The sequence below is a fragment of the Suillus bovinus genome (genome assembly GCF_016758785.1).
Source record: "Suillus bovinus strain UH-Sbo-P2 chromosome Unknown EDB93scaffold_41, whole genome shotgun sequence".
In the NCBI taxonomy this organism is placed as follows: Eukaryota; Fungi; Basidiomycota; class Agaricomycetes; order Boletales; family Suillaceae; genus Suillus; species Suillus bovinus.
Genome location: NW_024542097.1, coordinates 261798 through 285833, shown reverse-complemented (window position 1 = coordinate 285833; position 24036 = coordinate 261798). Strand labels below are relative to the sequence as shown.

Genomic DNA, 24036 nt, shown 5'->3' with positions numbered 1-24036 from the left:
CCGGATGTATATGACAATATTCACAGACAGACATGCAATGCGCCACAAATTCCATAGGAAATCTGTTGAATGATAGCATCACCACCAGGAAGGCTACTGAATGGAGGACCCATGAGTCCAATTTCTATCCGAGTCCAGATGGGAAGATCACACCCAGTTGCATCAATATATCACCCGCCTGGTTTCAGCAAGGCAGAGAAATATGTCCGGTTCACATCAATTGGTGTTGCCAGTCTAAAGTATTGTAGAAACATGGTTTCCCAAAACTTGATCCGGAAGATGGCTTCTCACCTCAGGTATCCGCTGCATTGAAAGGTGATGTTGGTCGCAATATCACAACCTCCCTTCAAAGGTCCAGTATCCTTGTCTCTGCTGCACTTCGGGTCATGCACCCAGATCTATATCGGGCTGGAATCAAAACTCAAGTCCGGCTCGGTGAATAGGCGACCCAGTATCAGTTACAAGACATTTACCATCATCTCAAACATTGGGCATCTGTCTTCAATGTAGTGTCAGTCATTTTCAATCACCAGTCACCACCTCATAGAGATCCAAAATGTTGACCGGAGGCATTTGACATTATGACAACCGCAGGCATTTATCATCCGGTCATAATGGATTTCATGAATCTCGGCATCAAGTTTCTATATGACTCAGGGTCAATGTTGGCCTCATCATGTCGCCTTGTCAGACATCACATGCATGTTGAACAGGGTAGCCTGTGTGGTACATGCGAGATAGTATCCATAATTTTGTTGGAACTCCAAGGACAGACTATGCAAAATATGGCAATGTACAACTCAGTGACCCAGTTGAGAAGAAAGATGTCTAGACAAGTGATGATGTATATTTTAGTCTACTCCGATTGATATTCACTTGTTCAATGTTTTTAGCATATGATAGTGGATGTGCCGGACGACAGGCTTGTGAGATGACAGATACACCGGATCATATATTTGCCTGTACCGGATCATAGATACACCAAATCATCACCTACCAGATCGTATATTTGCCTGTACCGGATCATAGGCCAGTGAGAATATTGATGCACCTGCCGGATGATAATCTGACCGGATCTCCGGTGTATATCATTCGTCCAGCTCGGTCGTTTCCATTTTACACCGGATTTGCTATTCAAGTAGATTCCTGTACCAGTCTATACTATATACCCCTGGCCCATCCGTTTACCTTAAGTACACACATCCGGCCGGCCCACTTGTCTCCATCGTAAACAGGATTTGGTATTCATAGTATCATGTATACTAGTAAATTCCTATATCACTATCTATAATGTATGCTCTTGGCCCATCCGTATGCGTCAGGTACACAGATTCACTCAGCCCACTCATATGGTTGGCCCATCTGTTTACCTTAGGTACACACATCCAGCCAGCCCACTCATCTCCATCGTTAACAGGATTTGGCATTCATAATGTCATTTATACTAGTAAATTCCTATATCACTATCTATAATGTATGCTCTTGGCCCATCTGTATGTGTCGGGTACACAGATTCACTCAGCCCACTCATATGGTTGGCCCATCTGTTTACCTTGGGTACACACATCCGGCCGGCCCACTTGTCTCCATCGTAAACAGGATTTGGTATTAATAATGTCATGTATACTAGTAAATTCCTATATCACTATCTATATTGTATGCTCTCGGCCCATCCATATGCTTCGGGTACACAGATTCACTCAGCCCACTCATATGGTTGGCCCATCTGTTTACCTTGGGTACACACATCCAGCCGGCCCACTCGTCTCCAATGTAAACAGGAATTAGCATTTATAATGACCTATATACTGATACATTCCTATACCACTGTCTATATAATGTACCCTTAGCTCATCCATGTGTCTTGGGTACACACATTCACCCAGCCCACTCGTATATCATGGTACAATTATGTCCATGGGCCCACATGGGTCCCGATGTTAGGGTTAGGGTTAGTTTAAAACTCCGCTTAAAACTCGCTTAGATCAGATCAGTTGGATCATGATAACGAGTGACAGCTACTATGCCTCACCAGTCTCAACATCAACAACTGCTTGATCAAATAGATACTGCTACTATATATGTAGCCAGAGCCTGGGCTGATCATGCCATGGCAGATGGTGAAGTCTCTGAGTCTGATTCTTCTATCTCCGAGGACTCTGTCATTAGGACCCCATCTCCAGTCTCCCCCATGTCACCCTACATGTCTGACTCTTCAGACAGTGGCTCTGATAATTCCAACATGTCAGGTTCTATCACAATTCATGAGAATTTCCTCCATATTATTGGATCCCTTGCTGCTCTTTGGGAGGAGGTGGAGGAAACACGTGTTCTCAACTGTCCAGATGAGCCCCCTATGTGAGCACCCCAGATCCAACTCCTTGATCATTTTGCCATTCACTGCCCTCATTTATTCCAGAAGCAACTATGTGTTTCTCCTGAGATTTTCGATGCTATCCTCGATCAGATCAGTAATCACCCTGTTTTCCACAACCAATCCAACAATCCCCAACTTCCAGTTGCAGTGCAGCTTGCTATCTTTCTTAATCGAGTCGGCCACTATGGCAATGCCATTTCTCCCGAGGATGTCTGCCAGTGGGCAGGGGTATCTGTTGGGTCAGTCACTAACTGTACTAATCGTGTTATGGCTGCCTTGCTGGCAGAACATGATAATTTCGTCTTCTTCCCTGCTCTCGACTCTATCGAAGTTGCTCATGCCCGAGCCTATGCTCTCAAAATATCAGACTGCCCAGAGTGGCAGAATGGTATCCTGGCTGTTGATGGATCATTTTTCAATCTTTTTCAAAGGCCAAGTATTTTTGGAGATACCTTTTATAGTAGGAAGTCTCAATTTTCTCTCAACTGCCAGGCATGTTTTATTTATTATTTATTATTTATTTGATGCTGATTTTTCTAATTTTTAGGCAGTCATCATGCCCCATAATCTTGCTATAGTTGATTATTCTCTTGGTCACACTGGTAGTGCCCATGATGCATATGTGTTTTGCTCTACCCATGTCTATCAAAATCACCAAACACTTCTGGGTAATGACCATTGGATTTGGGCTGATAGCACTTATCCATTAGAGTCATGGTGTATTCCCCCATTCAAGAAGCCTATTGGGGGAGCCTTGACCCTTGAGCAAAAGGCATTCAATAATGTCCTTTCCAAGGTGTATGTCTAATTTTATTTTCCTGATTTTTCCTGGTGTGTATTCATATTTCTTTTAGATTCGCGTGCGGGTAGAGCATGCATTTGCTGCTCTTAAGGGCCATTTCCAGTGTCTCCGAGAGCTCCGACTTCCACTGCAGAATGAAGACCAACTCAAGTATCATTCCTATTGGATCATGTGCTGCCTGATTTTGCACAACATGATCATTAGGTTTGAGGATCAATGTGGTATATCTGGTGGTCAAGATGGTACTGAGAATTGGGCCTTGAGGAGTGAGGGCTCAGATCTTATGCCACCTCCACAGCCAGAAGATTCTGACATTGATGAGGTGGGAGATACCTCATTTGAAGGGACCACTGGTCAGCAAGTTCGTGCAAACTTGATGGAGTGCTTATTGAGGTAGAAACTTACATGGCCTTCAAGAAGCAGGAAGGGGACAGCAAACAAATGTATTCATAGGATGGAAAACAAATGATAGGCAATGTACAACATAAAATGAAACATGTAAGCAAGTACAAGTGTCCAAGGTACAGCAACAACAACAATAACAACAAGACAACAGGACCAGCCCTAACCTAAGACTACCCCAAACCCTAAGCTGGACTTGGGCGAGACGGTAAGCTCTCCTTCAATTTGAGAAGCTCAATTTGAGCTCAAGCATAACCCTCTTCTCAAGATGAGCCTTGGCTTGGGCTTCGAAGAGCTGAATCTCCAGGGACTTTGATTCTTGAACACGTTGATGGATGATAGCGGCCTCGTTGTGTTCGAGCTCGGCTTGCTTGTGCTGGAAGTCGATCTCAACTTTCTGGCGGTGGGAATTTACTTTGGTGATCTTGTATTCAGAGTGCACCACCTTCACCGAGTAAACGTAATGGATGCCCTTGCTAAGAGAATCGACTTGGCTGCACATGTCTTCGATGTTGGATTGGACTTCACCCGAAAGGCTCAATTTGGCTTGTGTGACCTGCTTGCTTTGTGTGCAGATGGCGTCAACCTGATGTGAGGATAATATTGTGCGTGCTGATGACGATGCTGCCGATGATGATGTGATGGATTGGGGTGATGGGGGTGAGCGAATGTCAGTGATTGCCCATCGCGCGGCCCACATGGGACCTGAAGGTCCCATGAGAGGTGGGCGGGGGTGTAGGTGGCGGCGAGGGCAATGAGAAGGGGCGCTTGCTGGCAACATGATCCTGGGGGCCAGTCTGCTCCTGGTCCCCCATCTCAAAGTCCCCTTGTCTGCTCCTCCAGGTTTTAGAAAAAGTAGTCGTCCTCCAGCGTATAATAGTCGATGGGAGGATTGAGGCGGGGGGCAGCGGGGGGAGCATCCATGGCAGGAGCATTGACAGCAGGAGCATTGACAGCTGGGAGCAGGGGGAGCATTGATGGCAGGGGCAGGGGGAGCATTGACGGCGGGGGCAGAAGGAGTATTTATGGCAGGGGCAGGGGGAGTATTGACAGCAGGGGCAGGGGGAGCATTGATGGCGGGGGCAGGGGGAGCATTGACAGCGGGGGCAGGGGGAGAAAGGCCATCATCAGCGATCTCCATCTGCTTCGTCATCGAGATCAGGAGGGACCTCCTTTTCTTTTCCCTTGCGCTTTGACATGAGTGCAATCATGTCACCTGCATGATTCACCCCTGGAGCAGATGAAAATTTCTTGGGGGCATATGCAGGGTTGTGCCCCCAAATGTCGTCGAAGAGCGCTGTACCACGGGAACTCCAGGATCACTTGTTCTAGGCATGTTTTAGATAGATTCATGAAATAAAAATTGAAAAACATACCAAGTAGATTATTGCTGGCATTAGGTTGAGATGGGTCAATGCCTGCACCAGTCTGCGAAGAAGCAACCACAATGTCTCTTGTATTTGTTCATAAGGCTAAAAATTACAATAAACAGACGAATAGAATGTGAAGAGGAGGGAAAGGATGCACTAATTTAAACAATTGGTCACTGCGCTCGTGAACTTGGCCGGGTCCTCAGAATACCACCCCATATACTCCTGATCTGTCTCAAATATGTGCTGTGCGATCACCACTGTAGAAAGCTGATTTCTGCTGAGCCCAGCAGAAATCGTACTACCTAGACAACAAATATTTAGGTAGATCTTAGCACGACCTAGTCTGCTATACTTGCAGAGCAAGTGCGTTTGATCCTATAGGGGTAGCTGTTTGGTATTAGTTTAGATAGTTAGTTATCAATTATAGGAAGATAATCCAAAGCTAGGAACTACTCGTCCGAAGGGAGACTGTCGGGTCCAAAAATATCGGAGTTGGGTCGGGTGTCGGACTACGCATCAGACTGTCGGGAATGCATCGGACAGTGAAGGAATGTGTCGGAAGTATGTCGGATTGTTGGTCAAATGAGTGTCGGGTGTGTTGGAATGTTTTGGAGAAAAAGAGCGGATAGATATTTCGCAATACAATGAAGTACTACTAACCAATGACTTCCATCCTACTACTGAGTAGGGAAAAGTAAGTAATGCAATAGGTAGGAAGTACTAGATATTAAATAGTGTCTATGTAGGATTTCAGAGTGCATTAGGCGAAAACAGTAGCACAAAATTGGGTCCGAATGTATGTAAAAGAGCATGTGTACTGCACCTTTTTGTAGATAACATGTAATAACGCTGTCTGTAATGTTCAGTAATGCGAAAACGAGTAAATACGCACCAGTGGGGGTAGATACAACTGGACAGGACATAGGGAGGACGAGTCCAATGCGAAAACGTCAGGTCAGGGTCGGGCATTGGGATCGGGATTGGAATGTCGGAGATGCGTCGGACGAATACTGTTTAACATGAGTATCAAAAACATGGGTTTTGAGCCCAGCGCCACAACTATTGTTACACTGTGCATATCTTAGTTTTGTTGCTGCCAGATGGAGGGCCTTCATCGTCAGGTTTCTTCCCTCCTTCGTTGAATAGAATCCGGCAGTCCACAGCATGAGTAACTAGATATTGCACAGGGGCATTAGTGCACTGGATATTTCCCTCCTGCCAGATCTTCATGCCAGAGGATGTATCAGCTCCAACATCTCCCAAGATGGTGTCAGATTGGGGAGGATCAGCGGGTGCACCGGTGCCACTGGATGCAGCAGTAGTTATGGCAGCTTGTCCTTGTCCTCTTGTACCTCGAGTAGTGCCCCTCCCCCTAGTGCGGGGAGGTCTTTTAGTAGCCTGGGACATATGTGGTCTATTTCGGGTGTCAAAATATGCTTTAATATGTTCTGAGCGACGAGCTTCAGGTCGTTGTACAGGCATCTTGCGCATTGTGTTGCATGAAGTTTGATTTCAGACTCCAACTGTGCATGCCGAACCTTCCAAGACTTTCTGACACGCTTCAGAAAGCTTTCATAATAGTTTCAGAGTGTACCTTGAATCAGGCTTCTTCCCACCACTGGTGGAGAGGTAAGGGCAGTAGTCTACAAGTACGGTAGTTCAATGTTTAGTAAACCAGAAACACACGCAAATTTTTAAAACCCAGCCCAACCTTATCCACCCAACCTCTCCACCAGCGGCTGGAACAAAACATTTATAAACAACGTCAGCCACACTTGCAAAACCCAGAAAGAGACAGTGGAGTTGAAAAATATGCAAAAAAATACATCATATCGCTAACAAATATATATATATATCAATATGTCATTATCTGACCTGGTGGACAACATTCTTGAAACCCTGCAGCACGTTGGCATTTCAGCTTCAGAATTTATACTGGCACTCCTCTTGAGTGAAAAACATAGTGCTCATCTGGCTGTAAAAGACATCCTCTCAAATGGACGAGAAATTGTTAATGCTCTTACAAAACAAACTTCAAGTACTGCAAAATGGGCTACTGATATTACAAAGGACATCTGTGCACGGGAGATTTGTAACCTTGCTTCTAAGGGTAGCAGAACTCATTTTGATGTAACACACACTACAGTGAAGCAACTGGAGGATGGAAGGGAGTATTTGATTTTGCGGACTCCAATTTTGATGTTCAAACGATCGGTGGAGACGTGGATGGTGACGAGATTTTCTGATCGAATGTGAAGGAGTCTGTGTACATCTCTCAGAGCATCTGATGTGAGTGTCACTGATGCGATCATGAAAGGTACCTGGCAAGGTAGGACATAGTGCAATCACTCTAATTCCTTGTACTCAGACCGAAATTCTCCCCAGGTCACGATACAGTGCCCTTCATCGAAGATGACACCAATCAATTGCACCGCAAAGTCAACCTTTCGCAACTAGCTTCTCGAATTCTCCACCTGGTTTCATCAGCTGTTCCGGGCTGGTGATGATTGCGCGGTAATGTGAGTCTTCTATGTCCTGCAGCAAACACATTGATTAGACATTTATAACCAACAGATGAGAGCCAACTTACACGGAAATTTGCCATGCTCACCATCTCAGCAGAGATCGTGATACTTCATATACCAGCCTTTTTGAGGAAACTGACACTCTGATCCCCTAGCTGGTTGAGCGGAGTCACAAGGATCAAAATGCCTGTGTCGTTGAGTGCTAATGGTGACCAGAAGGCAAGTGTTTTCCCTATCCCTGTCCCCGCTATACAGATAATATCACAGTCATTTCTCAGGAACACATCTGTGACTTTGAGTTGCCACAAACAGGCTCGCTTGTTGAAATGATCCTGGACCTTCTCTCGAATGGCAGAGAAACTAGGGGCTTCAGCTGGCATATGACAAATAGGACAATACTCGTCGGGTACAACTATTTACATCTATATGTTCGTTAGCAATATGATGTATTTTTTTGCGTATTTTTCAACTCCGCCATCTCTTTCTGGGTTTTGCAAGTGTGGCTGACGTTGTTTATAAATGTTTTGTTCCAGCCACTGGTGGAGAGGTTGGGTGGATAAGGTTGGGCTGGGTTTTAAAAATTTGCGCGTGTTTCCGGTTTACTAAACATTGAACTACCGTACTCGTAGACTACCGCCCTTACCTCTCCACCAGTGGTGGGAAGGAGCCTGACCTTGAATACCATTATTGTGGATTCCGGATCAAGTAATAGTACAATTTTGGTGTTCACTGATGATCATGATCCGCTTGCTCGGCTGCCCATTCTCTTTTGCACCATTACGTCTGATTTCACGTTCAAGTTGAACGTTGAGGTCTCTCACATGTCTTTGGCTGCTCGCGTATATTTCCTGTCTCGCGCCGGCATGTATTCTATTTCTCAAGTGGAACGCAACTTATTACTAGAACTCCAATATTTGAATGGCAACTTGAATTACTACCGCCGAGCGCCCATTGCAACACAACTTCACATGCTCAATTTCTCAGTCGATTCTCCTCAGCTGATTCTCGCATATTATCTTCTGCAAAGTACGGAGAAATAGGTACGAGGCGGTGACAGCCTGAGCGCTTGAGCTGCTACTGTGTACTAAATTAAGTGGTGAAGCTGTCACGGTGGTACTTGCTGGGTAAGTACATACACGAGGCATCTGCGAGGCATGCAGTGCATCATCCTGTATTATGCACAGCTGCCTAACGTTATAAACCTGGTACCGTCTTGCTTGTATCCTCTCTCACCTCTGAACCATCTGATCAAAATGTCCCCTCCACAGCGGGTCAGGGATTCTGTCAAAGATTTGGGCAAGGTCTTCGCAGTTCGTTTGAGGCGCCCCAAAAAGAACGAACCCAGACAACGCAGCTTGATAACCACCGATAATGATAACGATGGCTCCATCCATGCACAAATACCTGATGCCTTTTCCTTTCCTTCAACGCTACTCCACTCTGCAAGCAGCAGAGAATCAGGCCTCGAATTCCCCACCAATGTTCCATTTGCTAGATACTCTGAGAATGTATCATTTGCTCGCCAAGCTTCCGATATGGCTCAGCTAGCATTACCCTTGGTACAGAATATTGCAAGTGCAATTCCACTTGTCGGTGCTCCGATGCAAGCGGCTATTAGTGGATTGTTGACAGGCCTTCAAGCTATAGATGTAAGAGCTTGTTTTAATGCGAGCAATTTTCTTGACTTCAAACGTCGCCACAGAGACATAGCCAAAATGAGGCGGACCTCAATAGCCTGATCTCACGACTTGGTCGACTGAGCCGTGAATTGTGCAATGCCTCGCCTGCCTCGGATCCTGTTGAACAGTCCCGAAGGGATTTCTTTGTTAGGTATCCACACCATCGGCGTATGCTTGGATTTACCTGACATCAAGTTGCACTCAGAATGCTGCAAGACACCTCAGCCCGAGTGACAACGTTGCGTGAGCGTTGTCTTGCACCCCACTTGTCACACAAGCTATCACTGGATGTTTTGCTGAGATCGACCGCTATCTGGCGGAGTATCTGGTTGTGTTCTATCCTCTAGCGAATGTTTGCATTCACTCACTGATCCGTTTTATCAGTGGTCGTCCCAAATGCAAAGTCAACGTGACATATGCGAAATGCTGGTAATTATGCAGAAGGAGCGGGAGGATCGTCAGAACTTCCTGATGACGATTGAAAGCCTGGTCATTCGTGGGCAGTCATATGTAGGGCCGACCGCAACGCAATCAATCGGAACTGCTATACGTGGTTGTGTGACACTCATAGATGCAACAGGCCACCAATATCCAATACCAGTTGACTTCTGCACCTCATTTGAGGTACGTTTCGCTAGCGAAAATTCATCTTAGGAAAGCGTGCTCATCACGTTCTATTTAGCAATTCAATGAGATGCTCAAAGTTCTGTTTAAACGCAACTCGATCGAAGCTCAAATCCAGAAACAGTATATGGAAAGCGGACAATACGATTTGTGCATTGACGAGGGCACGCAAGTGACTCAACTTACAAGTAATGAATGGCCAAGCCTTGAAGTGGGCACGAAGGTTGTTATGAGGGTCATCATTCAACAGCAGAAGTCATCATCCTATTCTGTTTCCTACGAATGTTTTTGTGGCATGGTGAATTCGCTTGAGCAACATGCTAATTCCTCGTTTGATTGGTGAGTATGCTTCAACACTTCTGGGTCCTGATTACGTCTAATAACTGGTAGTCGAAAGTGTGGTCGACTGTTTCAGAGTTCTCGTGCATCTTACAGCGAAAAGCATAGTTCTGGTACTCGATCGTCTAACATTGACATCAATCGGACAACTGACGTAGGGAGGGACCTTATCCGCAACGTTCACGTCCAACAAATTGTATGTCGATATAAAACTGTAACCTTAAGCTGAATACTTAACGGTGTTTCGCTGCCAGGAATTTCCAAAGCCTCTTCTTCAGCGGTCTTACACTCCTGGCGATGCATTTCTGTTTTGGTGGGGGCTCTGCATAGTGATGTGCATGGCCCGGCTTCAAGCCGTGAGCCGGCCAAAGCCGGCTCTAGTTAGGCCGAGCCAAGCCGGGTCAAACTCATGGCTTGACCACGGCCTAGGGCCCGTCTTTGGATGTTTGAAAGCCGGCGCCGACTCAAGCCGTAGCTTTTACTCCTCCAGATGTGGTGCTATACTAATCAAACCTCTACATCTACTTTTGTTTAACGCCTACTAATCTTCTGCGAATCTCAAGCACGTCCAAGACGTCCGATGGAATAGAGGCCTGAGAGCAGTCTTAGCCAAAAGGAGCATCAGAGCACGACATGTCTGACATCGGCTCGTGCTCGTTGTCTTTGGGGGTCACTAAGTACTGGACAAACCTTAATAATCTCCGAGACTGGAGGGAAGACGTCTCGCCGGTCGAGACACCACTCTAGGAAAGGAGGGACCCGACACATCTCTCACACCACATCATTCCCCCTGTACGAACTCAGCGTCGGCATTCGCCCGACAACATGCTGGCGGAGTACTTGTTTACCATTGATAATACGCCAGCCATACATATACATACGTTAGTTTAAGCGGGAGTAAGCCCCCTGCGAATAGGGCTATGTGTCAACGACCCCAATGGACAATAAAATTGACTTGAAAAAAATAAAAATAAAAAAGTACTGGACAAAAATAAATTACGACTCGAGTTGACCTGAATTTGCCTAAGATACAACAGTTCATAGTGAATCACAGTGAATCATGGTGTATGATGACCTAGGCATGATACATCAAATACGAACGGAAACAATATCCCTTCTAGATCTCCGCGATGCGACGCGTTTGTTGAAGCAGTAAAACTTACTTTGAGTTGAGTCACCTCAAACCCCCAAACAAAAAAGTCATGACTGTCATTAAAACCGAGAGCACATAGAAAGGCACACATGCATAAAATACGTATATACTCAAGTAAAAAGAACGCATAAACAACGACAAGAAACGCAGATCGATTCGACACAAGCGTGGTCATGACAGAAAAAGAGAAAAGAAGAAAAAAAAAGTATAAAATAATTGTAATGCGATGCGATGCGTGGATGCGTGCATGAACGGGTGGTATGGGGTTGGGTTGGGGTGATATGCTATAGCGAAGGATATGGAAGTATAAAGTTGAAAAATGAATGCGTTGCGTCAAGGAGAGCGAGGGACAGACAGACAGATAGACGAGACACCCGAACCGTCCGATGCATGCACATTCCACACCGGGATACCTGATACTCGATACGTTTTATCCATTGCAAATAACATGTAGGGAAACGGGAGCGGGAATAGAAAGATACGCACTCCTCACCCCCTCAATACTTGCTCATTCTGGTTTCATGCGATATAGCACGGCAGCCGCCGCGACACTCAAGACGAGAACGCCGACGGCAGCTGTTATCGTTGTTGATGCTGAATGCAGCTACACCCAATGCGTTAGTACCAGTGATTATATGTATGTGGAAAACAAAGATACTCACCCGCTGCGTCACCTCCGTTTGCGTTTGCATCTGTAGTTGCGCTTTCTGCCCCACAGTATCCGTACCCCCGGCATCGGTGACAGATGATTCTGGGGTCAGAGGCTGCACGCCCTCGTGCTTCTCTGACTCGCCCTCTACCTCAGGTTCGCTCCCCGCAATCGACGGTCCAGGTGACGGAGATCGTGATCGACCTGCATCATTCCCGTTCACAATGCCATTCCCATTCTTGTGCGTATCGTCATCCAACTCGATGGAAGACACAGATGGAGATCTCGAACGTTTTCGTCTTCGCGCTTTCCCCCGACCAGGATTAGAAGCGACGCTCACAGGACTTGGAGGTGTTACCAATCCTCCACCTAAGGGGTTCGTCCCGTTCGCGGTATGCAGCTTGAGATCACCATTTTGAAGCCTTGCATGTGTTTGTGCTTGTACGTGTGAGGCAACGACAGTCGATACCCGTCCGTCTAGTCCGTTCTCTAGCCCCTCAAAGGCCTTGCGTAGCCGTTCGCGCTCCGCGCCCCATTCTTCTTGCGCTGCGCTCCACTGCCCTTCTACACCCTTCTTCCACTCTGCCATCAGCGCAGTCAACCCTTCTGCAGGATCTGGTTGCTGTTGTTTATGTGCACGAAGCTGGGCCTCTACCGCGCTTTCTACGGCCTTGGCAAGCTGGGCCTCCACAGCTGCAGCGATCTGCGTCTCGAGCTGCCGGTCTGCAACCAGCGCCTCCAGCGCAGCGATCTTGTCCTGCAACACAGTGATCGTACCCTGAGCGGCAGCATGTTGCGCGGCTAGGGAATGGTTGACTTCTACAGCACTATCTATGCGTCCGCTAAGAGCCACTAGCCGTGCTGAAAGCTCGTCTAATGCAGGATGCGATGGCTGTGGCGAAGGAGATCGTGGTCGTGATGTCGAAGGTTCGGCATCTGATGCACGGGCATGCACAAGCTCGTCCTCGTCCATTCCCATCCCCGATGGCTCCGGTGTCCGTGGCCTACCCAGCTCCTCCCTCCTTTGTGCACGCTCCCTATCCTCCTCGCCCTCATCCTGTTCCTCACTCTCGTCCTCTTCCTCGACACGCTCCAATTCATGCGGGGTGATTGTACGAATGCTAGATGCATCGTCATCGTCTTGTCCATGGCGACCGCGCTCCGAGTCTACGTTCATGCCATTGTTGTCGTGCTGGGAACGTGCGGATGAAGCGTGGATGAGGTCGCGGAGAGCTGCAACCTCGGCTTTAATGGCCTCGTGCTCTGCAAGCATGTCCTCGAGGGCGCGGACTTTGTCGACATGGCTCGCCAGGCTGGCCTGGGTCTCGTGTAGCTCTGTGCGCAGTTCGGAAAGGGCAGGGTGCTCTGGGGGAGGCGCAGGGGGTTCTGGATTTGCGGGGGCGGTAGATGCGGGGGCGGGTGCAGAGGTTGTCGAGGTTTGTTGTGAACGCACGGGAGGGAGGGATTGAGGGAAGTGCGGTAGGTTTTGGGGCTGTGAGAGTGGAAATTTTCAGTATGCAAGGATATAGAGTTATGGAAGACAAACCACAGAGCCACCAAGGGTGTCGTGAATATCATTCATCACAGTGCTTAGGGAGTGTAGTTCTGCACCGGTGTCGCGACTCTTCTGGAGTTCGCCCTGAAGCCTACTTAATATGTGGTCAAAGGTTAGGCCATTTTTGCCCGGTGGTCGCATACTGCCGCCCATACCACCGAGCTGACTCTGGAGGGCGGGGCGGCGCTGTGGATGTGCAAAGCTAAAGTTATTACTACCTCCAGATGATGAAGTGGCGGGAGGAAGGACGGAGGGGATATTGGGAGGAAGAGATGCGGATGATGGGATGGCCTCTACGCGGGCAGCGAGGTGCGCATCTTCGTCGGTGAACACGCACATGACGCGTGCAGCAACTTTGTGGTGGATTGTGGTCTTGTTGTCTTCACCAATGATGTCGATACCAAATTCCTGCGAGGGGGTTGGGTAGGTCGAACGGGGGAAAATTGATTGGAAACATACCACGATATCATCATTTTTGAGCTCGAATGGCTCGGACTCGACTCCTTCTGGGCTAAGTCGCTCGCCGTTGATGAAAGTACCATTAGAACTTTTCACGTCTTTGATGTATATCTTCCGCCACGTCCGTCAGGCTTCCCTCGGTAAAACAAAGAATAAGACGCACCTTTCCATTGTCTTCCCAAATCTCTGCATGTTGTCTGCTTAGTACTTTTGAGTCAAAATAACCGTTTCTCTCTCCTGGGATTGTCTTTGTGTTTGTCTGGCGCCCGATCTTTACGCGCTGGCCATTGTGAAGGGAGATGTGTTTTGGAATAAAAGTGTCGTTCAGAGGATAAAGGTAGAGAGAAGGATATGGAGGGTGTACATGTGGAGAGGAGAAGGGCTGAGTTGGGGCCATCGCTGCTAACGGCGGTCAAGTAAATTATCGACAATCCCTTCTAGCATCCCACATCCCACTTCAACGCTTATGTAACAATTACCTAATTTGTCCACCCTCTGCGCACGAACCTACAGTCAACGTGCCAAACAGACATGCACATTTCATTTCTGATACATTCGCAAGCGGCGTTTTCTGGCGAAACACAACTGCAATGAAACATCATTGACCACTTCCATTCCAATATGAAATGTTTAGGAGCGTGACATACTGAGATCGGGCGAGTTTTCTTCATTCCATCATCATTGAAACGTTACCGCGACTGACCTTTAAGCACCAGCATTGCTCGAGTTCTCACTAGCACGACCGCTTCTCGGTTCATGCAAGTCATACAAAACAAGCAAACCCCCGGTGTTTGGGATGTTAAAATTAATGCAACACTGCCTCCAACATGTGATAAAAGCAAGCCTCAAGGCGTCTACGCCGTGCATCTAAGCCTTATCTGGACTTCCGATTACACCCACCATCACTATTGCCTCTCTCTTCGCCCCCGTTGGCGCCTATCAATTTGACGCAATGATCAGATTCTGACTCATTGTCACAGACTGACGAAAGACTCGTATCATCATCATCGTGACTAGCAAAAATAGCTTTGCCGTCCAAAAATATTTATAGATGGAACGACTGTCTTCAATCTAATAGTGGTCTGTATACGGGATTCCACAGAATCATAGTGATTACACCTTCGTAATATCTGTGCTTAACTAACCACAATTTACATGACGCGGACAAGCTGGCCCCTGGGACAGGCACTGTACCAAAACGAAGAGAAGCATAGCGAGAAGCGTCATCAGGCTCTTTGCCCCATCGTTTTCTTCCGGGCGCAAAGTATCCGCCAGGATGCCCTTTGGGACTCATTGTCATACGCACTGTGCAGCTTAACAAGAAGCAGGCGGGAATGAAGTGCTTGGCAATAGAGTTTCATCTGCAGGATAGCGTTACACGTTATCAAGACAATTGGTTCCAGGCCAGGAGTGTAACCTAACTCGGTAAGTGAAGAGAGTGCCATTGAGAGCGACGAACTCATGGTTGAGTGTAGACACATCTCACTCCTGGATGTGATTAGCACATCTTACCATGCGGTCAATCCTGCCATGTCGACCATAATGCTAGGACTCCGTTGTGGGAAAAAACCAGGCCAGAACGTCCAGCAGGAAGCTCGGCGCAGGGGTGCCTCGTTGAGTCCGAGTCGCTCTGCGTGCATATTTCCAAGCCTTGCTTGCTTAGGCACCGGTCCCAATACAATACAAAGCGTATCGTGCGCTTGTTCAATTCGCCAGTTGTTGGAGGCGGAGAGCTAGTGGAAAAAGTTTTGAATAGTGGCGGAGGAGTGGTCAGCTCCGTAGCGACACTGTACTCGGTAAACTCTTTGATCCACGAACAGCTGCTATGAACCCTGCTCCCATGACATTAGATTGGTTCAACAAATTTATACTGGCTCCGCATATCACCTGCCGCCTCATTGCCAAGGATCGCACGCGCAACATGGATGAAGTATGCAAGGTCAGGCAATGCCAGAGACCTGCTGCAGTTCTGGCTAAGGTGAGAGATTCGGCGACTCGCTTTTGAGTATCAAACCAGAAAAATGTTCAAGTTCACGAGTCGAGAGCAGCGCAGCGCATGATCCCCTACTTTATTCATTTGACTAAGCATTTTTGAACTACTTTTGCAGCCTCGTTCAGACAGCCATATTGATGCACGGGACTGATACAATCATCTTCATCCTGTCATGGTTTAGATGCTGCAATCAGGCATCATGGCGTTCACAAGCAGCAGGTATACTAACCTTTTCTCCTATCCGAAGTGTCATACAACTCACTTCGATTTTTAGACTTGTTTATCAGTCATTCTCGTGGACATTTTTTGCACACTCCATCAAGCATATGCTTTGTCTTTCCCCAAACTTCAACCCTTCAACTTTGACCTCGCCGTCGGGGCTTTATCAGCCCCTTTATACGCTCAGTCTGGTTTTTTCAAATGGTACTGCCTTGGCTACTTATTCTTTTTCACTTTCAGTCTACTCTCCTGATGATCGAGTAAAATTTGGAACTTTCAGCACCTCGTCTTCAACTCATTGTGCTATGATTCTGGTGCTGCTTTTGCTCATGATTTTTACTGTGACCAATATCCAGTGTTGAAGCATCCTTCGTGCGGGCACCTCTCCTCTCGACCGAGCCTCCTAATATGAATGACCTTCTTGCTTGTCCAGAAAGTATCCTACTTGACGATGTGGCTGCAATTTACAGCTCTCGAAGAGTTGAAGAGGACAAGAGCCTCAGTGAAGTCAAGTGCTCGAGGGAAATGCTTTTGATTTTGATGAGTTGGATCTGGTCGAACAAGGAATAATACTCGGGCTATTCTAGATGAAGTTGAGGTGGTCAATCATAATGGAGAAGGATGATGGAGGCAACATAATACTGATAGGCTTATCCATTAGGAATGTCGTACTATACTTTTGCCGATTCGGATCCGCCGGATACAACCGGCAGAAGCCTGCAGGCAGAACCCAAGTATCATTTTGCCCCGTACAGTCTACTACTTTACACGTCTTTCTCTGCTGGCCGTAACCACCGAAGTTTGGAATAGCAGACTCTCAGAGCCCAGGCTGGCGCTGACCGTCACCAAGAGTACCATCATCTATTTCTGAAGAAGTTCTATGCCACTCTCGTTCTGGTACTTCCGTAACTTCTACTAGGACTTCCAATAAAGTTGCACAGTTGTCTAGGCGTATGCCCGACCTTACGCCGTAGCGGCGCTACAACTAGTGATGGCGCCGCGCCGCAACGATTCGCAACGTTTAGCCGTCAAAGGTATGTAACACCACAAAAGTATCTCAATGCGGATGAGATAAAAGCTCTATATAGTGCGCCTGCCAAGCTTTTCAGATGAATAGCCTATATTGCAAATGTCCGAGGTGAAAGGACGGATTTTGGCTAAAGGGATCTTGTAAGTACTACCAGAATTGTGATAGGGCAGGTTCGGTATACTGATCCAAGTAACAAATGACTATCATAAGGGAAGACGAGTAACGGTATTCAAATAGAACAAATGTCATGGACCCAACTTCAGTGATTCAGATTCACCTTCGAAATGCTCCGTAACAGCAAAAGGCTCACTAGGAAAGTAACAATACCGTAGTTCGCGGCTACTACAAGATTGCGCTGTAGGAGTTTGAGATATGATCATGCGTTTGAGATATGTCCTTTATTCTCAATTGCAAGTGATGCTACAGGCTGCTACATCCAATTGGAAAGAAGCGCTGTGCTACAATCACTTTTGCTTGGCAGGTTTCCTGATGAACGTTCGACCGGAAGACCTGAAAGATTCGCAGGCAATAATGCTGGCATTGCGAAGTTCATTTTGATGACGTTGTTCAATTGTTCGGTTAAACCCCGCGTGCCAGGAGTATAAAGCTGGTATGTGTATGCCTAACGCCCGTTTCCATTTCTTTGCACCTCACCAAAAGTTCAAGCACTATGAAAGTCACCGCAGCTTCTGCATCTCTTTTGGTCGTGGCTGCCCTATCTGAGCTCTGCGTAGCCGTACCTGCCAAACGTGGTGACAGCGGTGCCCCAACAGGTGAGTTTGTTTATTGCCCCATTTTCAGTGATCTCATGTTCTCGTATTTAGACATTCAGATTCTGAATTTCGCACTCACGCTTGAACACCTTGAAAATGCCTTTTACACGCAAGGCTTGCAGAAGTACACCCAACAGGACTTCCTCGATGCAGACCTGCCAGCTTGGGCGCGTGGACGATGGAACGAAATCGCACAACATGAGTCGACCCACGTGTCGTTCCTCGAGAGCGTAATTGGCGATCAGGCAGTACAACCGTGCACCTACAGCTTGTGAGTACAGATTGCATAAGAAAGTAATTTATACGTTACTGGTAACTGAATGGGCTGTCATTGTGTAAAGCCCTGATACGGACCCAATGTCTTTCGTAACGACAAGTTTCATGTTGGAGACAGTCGGCGTATCAGCATATTCTGGAGCGGCGCAGTTCTTGGCGAATTCGGTAAGTTGTAGACAAGCCTCATGGTTTGATCGTGATTGTATGCTTATTTCATCATGGCTGCAGGATTATATTACGTCTTCGGGTGCCATCCTAGCTGTTGAAGCAAGACAATCAGCCTGGATTAACTCAGCGGTTTTGAAAGCTAACCCGTGGAACACTGCATTTGACGTATGTCAACATGTTCATTGTTGCCGATCGCCACTCAAATATATCTGTTTAGACCCCACTGGACCTCGATCACGTGTGGACCCTTGCATCAGGCGTCATCGTGTCATGCCCTTCCTCTAACATGCCACTGCCTGTGAAAGCGTTCCCCGCATTATCCTTCCCTGCCGATGCTCAGCCAGGCAAGACCGTCACAGTCTCTTTTAACGCAACAACGACCTCTGAACAACTCTATGTCGCGTTCATTGCTGGCCTCGGAGCTACTTTTGTGCCACTGAGTTCTCAAATGACAGTCGAGATTCCATCGACTTTACAGGGCGTCGTGTTCCCCGTGGTCACTTCCAGTGATACGACGGTGACTGACAACGTCACGATTGCTGGACCCGCCTTTTTGACTTTCCACTTCAACTCTGATGGCGAGGACGAACAGTGAAATGTTCCTTGTACTTTTGTTACTGTATGTGTCATTTTGTTCTTTCGTTTTGGTTCGTGTCTAGTATTTTATTGGAAAAGTATGTTTACTCGCCAGAACATTCCCTGTGGGCTGTTGTACGTAACTATATGTACGGACACATTGCGGACACCTGTTATTTTGTTGTCTTGATGATCTCGTTAGAGCGTTCTGTGCAATAGATTTGGAATCATGTTCCGCATGAGAAATACCCTTCAACCGACTTGCTGTGTACCACCCTGTCCGCTCATCTGAGACGCTTCCAATTTTCACTAGCTTTTCTTGGGATCCAATATACTACAGTGTACGAAGCACTTTTCCGACCTCTCGGATTAGCCCGAACTCAAAAATGTATCTAGTCCTCGAAATTTGACTGCTTTGTACCGTAGAGTAGCGCAAATGCATTCTTTTGACTTGTAGATTAAGGCTACCTCGTTCGAATATTGAAAATCGAAGGGTTGAAAAAATTTCCGACGAAATTTGAAACATGTTGCAAGAAATGGTATTTATGGGTAACTGAGCAGGTATACAAGCAAGCAGATGGTAAATACAATCTACAGAAGCCCTCTGCTTGCAGTTTCGGCATCCAGTGAGGCCAAAATCTCTGTCATGAGCCCAACACGACGGTGGGAACGGTACTTCTTAACTGCGAAGGCTGCTTGGTGAGCATCGAGTCCTTTCCTGTTCAAACTTCAGCGCTGCCACATGACCACTCGAAAGCATCGATAAACGTACCGGTAGGCATCCATATAACGCCAAGCTTTGCGGAAAAAACGGCGAATAGTCAAAACATCACACATGTCGAGACATTGCGGAACCAGTGTTTTTGCCGTCGAGAATTTCCCATCAGTGACATTTCGATAGCCTGTACCACGCGGGAATATCAATGAGTCAAAATCACGACAGTAAACCGAGAAAAAACTGACGGTACTATATTTCATCTGCCTCAACCTCGCTCTCCCCACTAAAGCCAGGCTCATACTCTGAGTCTGACCCCTGTTCTGGTTGAGGTGATGGCAAAGAGCTGAATTTACGACAGTCGGCTCGTTGCTTCTTTGCTTGAGCAGCTTTCTTTGTCACAGGAGGCATATGGTAATATGAACAGGGTTTCGGGGAGATGAACAGGGTATATGGAGCATGGGGTAAATTTTTTCCGACGGAAAAATTTGAAACAAAATGGGAAATTTCGAAAAATTGCTTATTTTTGCTTGTTTCCTTGTAGAATTTTCATTGAGCAAAAAAATTCGTACAATTAAGCTCCCTATAGAGACGGCACTCTAGTGCTTCGTACACTGTAGTAGTGGGTATAACTTCCTCATTTCACAAGCATCAGGCAACGGAGACGCTGAGGATCAGCACACCCACGACGATGAGCACCTCCCCCGCAAACTGACGCCGTAGGACCCATCGAGTAACTTGCAGCTTCCTGGAATCTATCACTCGTCTAAATGCGAAACAGGGAGAAAATAAATGTTGAACCTTTGGCGGAGCTGCCATCAAGGATGTATGCGTTTCTGCCCTGATGAGCGTCTGCGTCACTCCTTATTGCAGCTCGCATGCTGAACCTTCACAGCCGTCGGGACCTCAGGTACTAGAAGGTACATCCTCCAAATCACACCTGAACAGGCATCGATCATATCACTCGATTCTGCTACAGAGCGGCAGTACTGGCGGGACGTGATGAGAAGCGCGTGTAAATAATGTTCCATTTGTCATTTGTCATACACACCATGTTCTTTTTGCCCTTGTGAATGATGGAAAGAAGTATGTGCAAATTGCTTTGAAATCATCTGATCTCGAGCAGCTTATCGGAGATGTGGATTGGTTTGTCAGAAAATTGGAGTGGGACGCAACAGGAGATGGGACAGGAGATGCAAGATTTAAAGCAGGTAGAGGGTATCATCGTTGCTGCGAAGGAGTGAAGGACTGCAACCAGCAACATGCTGGAGAGCTTTGGTCAATGATTATTAATATTGAGAACGTCCGGGAAATGGACATTGGGGGTAACTAGTGTGGGGCTGTGGTACAGTGGAAGTACAGTTAGAGCAATACATGAAAGGTCCTGCAGTTCTGGGTGGTGGCTCAGATCGAGACGGGGCCTCGACATCCATGAAGCAGGTTGCAGAAGGTCGCGGTCGTGGTCGTGGTGGCTAACAACGTTGAGGCTAATGTTTAGCTGGAGAGCGCACCAAGGCGCGCCGCCACGGGCGGGATCATGAGAACTTGAGAAGAAGGTTTATAAATGGAACTCCGACCGAATTGAGCCGAGCGGCTGACCCGTCCCCAGGGCCTGACCTCAGAGTGTCCATTAGCCTTGTTAATATTAGTCCCCTGATCATGATGCTCCTTCTTCAATAGGCATGCTCTACCTTGCTCAAATTCACTCTCTCCTGGCAGGTGCATAAGTGACCATCATCTTTACGATACGATCAACCCACCGACTCGAAGCCAGAGAGTATTGGGAGGCTGACAATGAGTTGGCTTGATCCAAATTTCGCTGTCTGACGGATTGCTATAACCAAGAGGCTGACTGACATGGGCTGACATGCCTACACATATAACATATTCCTCAGGCATTCTTCGTGAGTCGATTCTCTTTTCTGCTTTGGATGATACCCACATTTATCAGCAATACCCTACGATATACCCTTGTATTATTAAACTTTCACAATGAAGGCCATTTTTACGTCTCTCGCCCTCGTCATCCTTTCCTCTTCCGTTCTCTCCCTTCCCTCAGAGCGGCGCGACGACGATAGCGCGCTGACAGGTGACATGATTTTCTTTCTCGAAGCTTCAAACTGACAAACACCACAACAGAGATCCAAGCTCTCAATTTTGCCCTCTCTCTCGAGCATCTCCAAAACTACTTTTACAAACGACTGTACCAATATGAGCCGCAGGACTTCTCCAACGCTGGTCTGCCGCCCTGGTCACACGGGAGATACGCACAGATATCCTCCCATGAGCTTACGCATGCTCAGTTTCTTGAGAACATCCTGGGTGACAACGCTGTTCAGCCATGCACATACAATTTGTCAGCTCGTTTCTTGTTTGTTTTTACGTGCGGCCTGAATGAACTCTCCATCAGCCCCGACACTGATCCCAGATCATTTGTGAAGACCAGCAACATTGTAGAAGCAATAGCATCCTCTACGTATACAACTCTTGCGAAGTATCTCTCCGATCCTGTACTTCAGTTTTCACTGCTCTGTATTGGACTCCAACTCAAAAGCATTTTAGGAGTATGTCATTTCCATCAGCTCCATTCACTCTGTGGAAGCGAAACACTCAGCGTGGATCAACGCAGACATGCGTGAAGGTGCCGCTTGGAGCACGGCATTTGATGTACGTGGCATCTCATTCCTTAACATATATTCCGAGACAAACGATCAACAGGCGCCACTGAGTCTCAGTCAACTATACACCATCATGAGTGACTTCATCACATCCTGCCCATCTTCCAATTCGCTGCCGCCTATCAAAATATTCCCTGCACTCACATTCCCCTCCAGTGTTATCCCAGGGCAGACTGTACAAGTGTCGTTTTCGCCCTCAGCTCCGGAACGTGATTCACAGACGTTGTACGCCTGGTTCATTTCGGGGTTCGAAGCGCTCGTTATTCCTCTCAACGCTGACATGACGGTCACCATCCCGGACACGCTGCAGGGTTTTGTGTTCTCGGTAATCACGAATAGCAAGGAGAGCGTGTCTGACGATGCTACAGTCGCTGGGCCGGCATTCTTAGTCTTCGATTATGACTACCAAGGAAACAATCAGTCACTACCCATGTGAAGGAATCAATGATTTCTCAAGTGTGTCTGAGTGGTTAAACTACATTCTATCGACTTGTACATTTATTGCTGAAAACTACTTCGGTATTCCCCACCGTTAGTATCGGAATGCTGCAGCTCCGGATTCTCCGCCCACTGCAGCGATAAGGTTTGCTGCCACCGATTCAGTCATGGCGCCAATGTCAGAAGCGACATTGATCTACATGGCGCAAAAATGAGTGAGCTACAAACGCTGACTTTCAGTCAAATGATCTCACTATGTCGAAGCCTTCCTCAACACGTTTCAGGGACTGCTTTCCCGAGGTGCAATAAATTGCGCTGGATCATGAATGGATCAGTGACAATTAAGTAGCAGGAGATTCAGCACACATGCTTACCATTTCTTTCCTTCCTTGTGTGCAACTTTGAGGATATCTTGGATGACAATTTCCACGTCAGGGTGTGGGTCGGGAGAGGGGGGAGGGTATCCCAAGCACAGGGAAAGGTCCCAAGGACCGATGAATAAGCAATCTACGATAAAAGATCGTATTAGCGATATACGCAGTTACTAACTTATATCCAACTCACCAATACCGTCCACAGCGGCGATGGTATCAACATTTTGCACGCCCTCCTTCGTTTCAATTTGTATCATAATAACTACATTTTCATTGGCAGATTTGATGTACTCTGCGGCATTAATGCTCCAGACGCCATGAGTGAATGGACTTCCAAAGCCGCGACGGCCTCCCGGAGGGAATCGACTGTCGGCTACGATCTCTCTCGCCTTCTCAGCAGTGGAGACCTACATACAGTTCGGCACGGGGTCCAATCACGCTCTCTATTCTTCCGAGACCACTCACCATAGGAACAAGCACGCCGCGTGCGCCTGCATCAAGCGCGTATTTGATTTGCCACGACGTACTATTGCTGAATCCCGTGGCTGGGATTCTCACGAGTGGACTCGGCGCGTTAGGTCCAAGACCGGTAATAGCCTGGATAGATTCTGCAGCGCCGGGCTGGAGCGATGTGAGACCGTGTTCGCAGTCTATCATTACCCATGAGAGGTGTGGGCTGGCTTGTGCGACCGCACGTGCGTTCAACACGCCTGGTAAAGTGATCCATGCGCCGAATGCGGGCTTGGAGGCCTTGAATGCTTGCAGGAGTGCGTGGCTGGTCATGGCTGGGTCAGACAGGCTGGAAATTGAGCGCACTTGAGTCTGGAGATAAGTTGGTTATATAAAGAGGGTCACGATT

The 24036-nt window shown here is 47.3% G+C and overlaps 9 protein-coding genes across 9 annotated transcripts; 6 read left to right on the top strand and 3 right to left on the bottom strand.

Moving 5' to 3' along the window:
- Positions 1-284: 284 nt before the first annotated feature.
- Positions 285-563, top strand: EDB93DRAFT_1088176 (uncharacterized protein; the record flags this gene model as incomplete). Its single annotated transcript, XM_041446112.1, has 2 exons — positions 285-425; positions 453-563. Coding segments are annotated over 2 exons (252 nt in total), but the record flags the coding sequence as incomplete, so codon positions are not given.
- Positions 564-2413: 1850 nt separating this feature from the next.
- Positions 2414-2902, top strand: EDB93DRAFT_1088142 (uncharacterized protein; the record flags this gene model as incomplete). Its single annotated transcript, XM_041446107.1, has 1 exon — positions 2414-2902. A coding segment is annotated over one exon (489 nt), but the record flags the coding sequence as incomplete, so codon positions are not given.
- Positions 2903-3801: 899 nt separating this feature from the next.
- Positions 3802-6361, bottom strand: EDB93DRAFT_1105229 (uncharacterized protein; the record flags this gene model as incomplete). Its single annotated transcript, XM_041447482.1, has 8 exons — positions 3802-4286; positions 4536-4771; positions 4798-4909; positions 4958-5009; positions 5129-5256; positions 5615-5634; positions 5847-5864; positions 6024-6361. The coding sequence occupies 8 exons, from the start codon at positions 6359-6361 to the stop codon at positions 3802-3804; spliced, it is 1389 nt and encodes a 462-aa protein (XP_041306182.1).
- Positions 6362-8732: 2371 nt separating this feature from the next.
- Positions 8733-11135, top strand: EDB93DRAFT_1329487 (uncharacterized protein; the record flags this gene model as incomplete). The annotated part of the gene is made up of 5 exons (XM_041455145.1): positions 8733-9128; positions 9543-9782; positions 9841-10121; positions 10173-10317; positions 10376-11135. The coding sequence occupies 5 exons, from the start codon at positions 8733-8735 to the stop codon at positions 10664-10666; spliced, it is 1353 nt and encodes a 450-aa protein (XP_041306181.1). The 3' UTR covers positions 10667-11135.
- Positions 11136-12215: 1080 nt separating this feature from the next.
- On the bottom strand, positions 12216-14331 carry EDB93DRAFT_1045117 (uncharacterized protein; the record flags this gene model as incomplete). Its single annotated transcript, XM_041444609.1, has 4 exons — positions 12216-13415; positions 13470-13886; positions 13938-14048; positions 14101-14331. Coding segments are annotated over 4 exons (1959 nt in total), but the record flags the coding sequence as incomplete, so codon positions are not given.
- A 1545-nt stretch (positions 14332-15876) lies between these two features.
- Positions 15877-16624, top strand: EDB93DRAFT_582006 (uncharacterized protein). The gene is made up of 3 exons (XM_041456771.1): positions 15877-15915; positions 15968-16149; positions 16205-16624. Exons 2-3 carry the CDS (start codon positions 16112-16114, stop codon positions 16509-16511), a joined length of 345 nt encoding a protein of 114 aa, XP_041306179.1. The 5' UTR covers positions 15877-15915; positions 15968-16111; the 3' UTR covers positions 16512-16624.
- A 1225-nt stretch (positions 16625-17849) lies between these two features.
- EDB93DRAFT_1105226 (ferritin-like domain-containing protein) lies at positions 17850-18991 on the top strand (the record flags this gene model as incomplete). Its single annotated transcript, XM_041447481.1, has 5 exons — positions 17850-17952; positions 18004-18223; positions 18294-18393; positions 18457-18561; positions 18614-18991. The coding sequence occupies 5 exons, from the start codon at positions 17850-17852 to the stop codon at positions 18989-18991; spliced, it is 906 nt and encodes a 301-aa protein (XP_041306178.1).
- A 2688-nt stretch (positions 18992-21679) lies between these two features.
- Positions 21680-22801, top strand: EDB93DRAFT_1251969 (ferritin-like domain-containing protein; the record flags this gene model as incomplete). The annotated part of the gene is made up of 5 exons (XM_041453228.1): positions 21680-21776; positions 21827-22043; positions 22098-22197; positions 22250-22354; positions 22406-22801. 5 exons carry the CDS (start codon positions 21680-21682, stop codon positions 22799-22801), a joined length of 915 nt encoding a protein of 304 aa, XP_041306177.1.
- A 96-nt stretch (positions 22802-22897) lies between these two features.
- Positions 22898-23960, bottom strand: EDB93DRAFT_1088234 (Pyruvate/Phosphoenolpyruvate kinase-like domain-containing protein; the record flags this gene model as incomplete). Its single annotated transcript, XM_041446119.1, has 5 exons — positions 22898-22999; positions 23058-23118; positions 23178-23310; positions 23368-23584; positions 23643-23960. 5 exons carry the CDS (start codon positions 23958-23960, stop codon positions 22898-22900), a joined length of 831 nt encoding a protein of 276 aa, XP_041306176.1.
- Between the last annotated feature and the right edge of the window lie 76 nt (positions 23961-24036).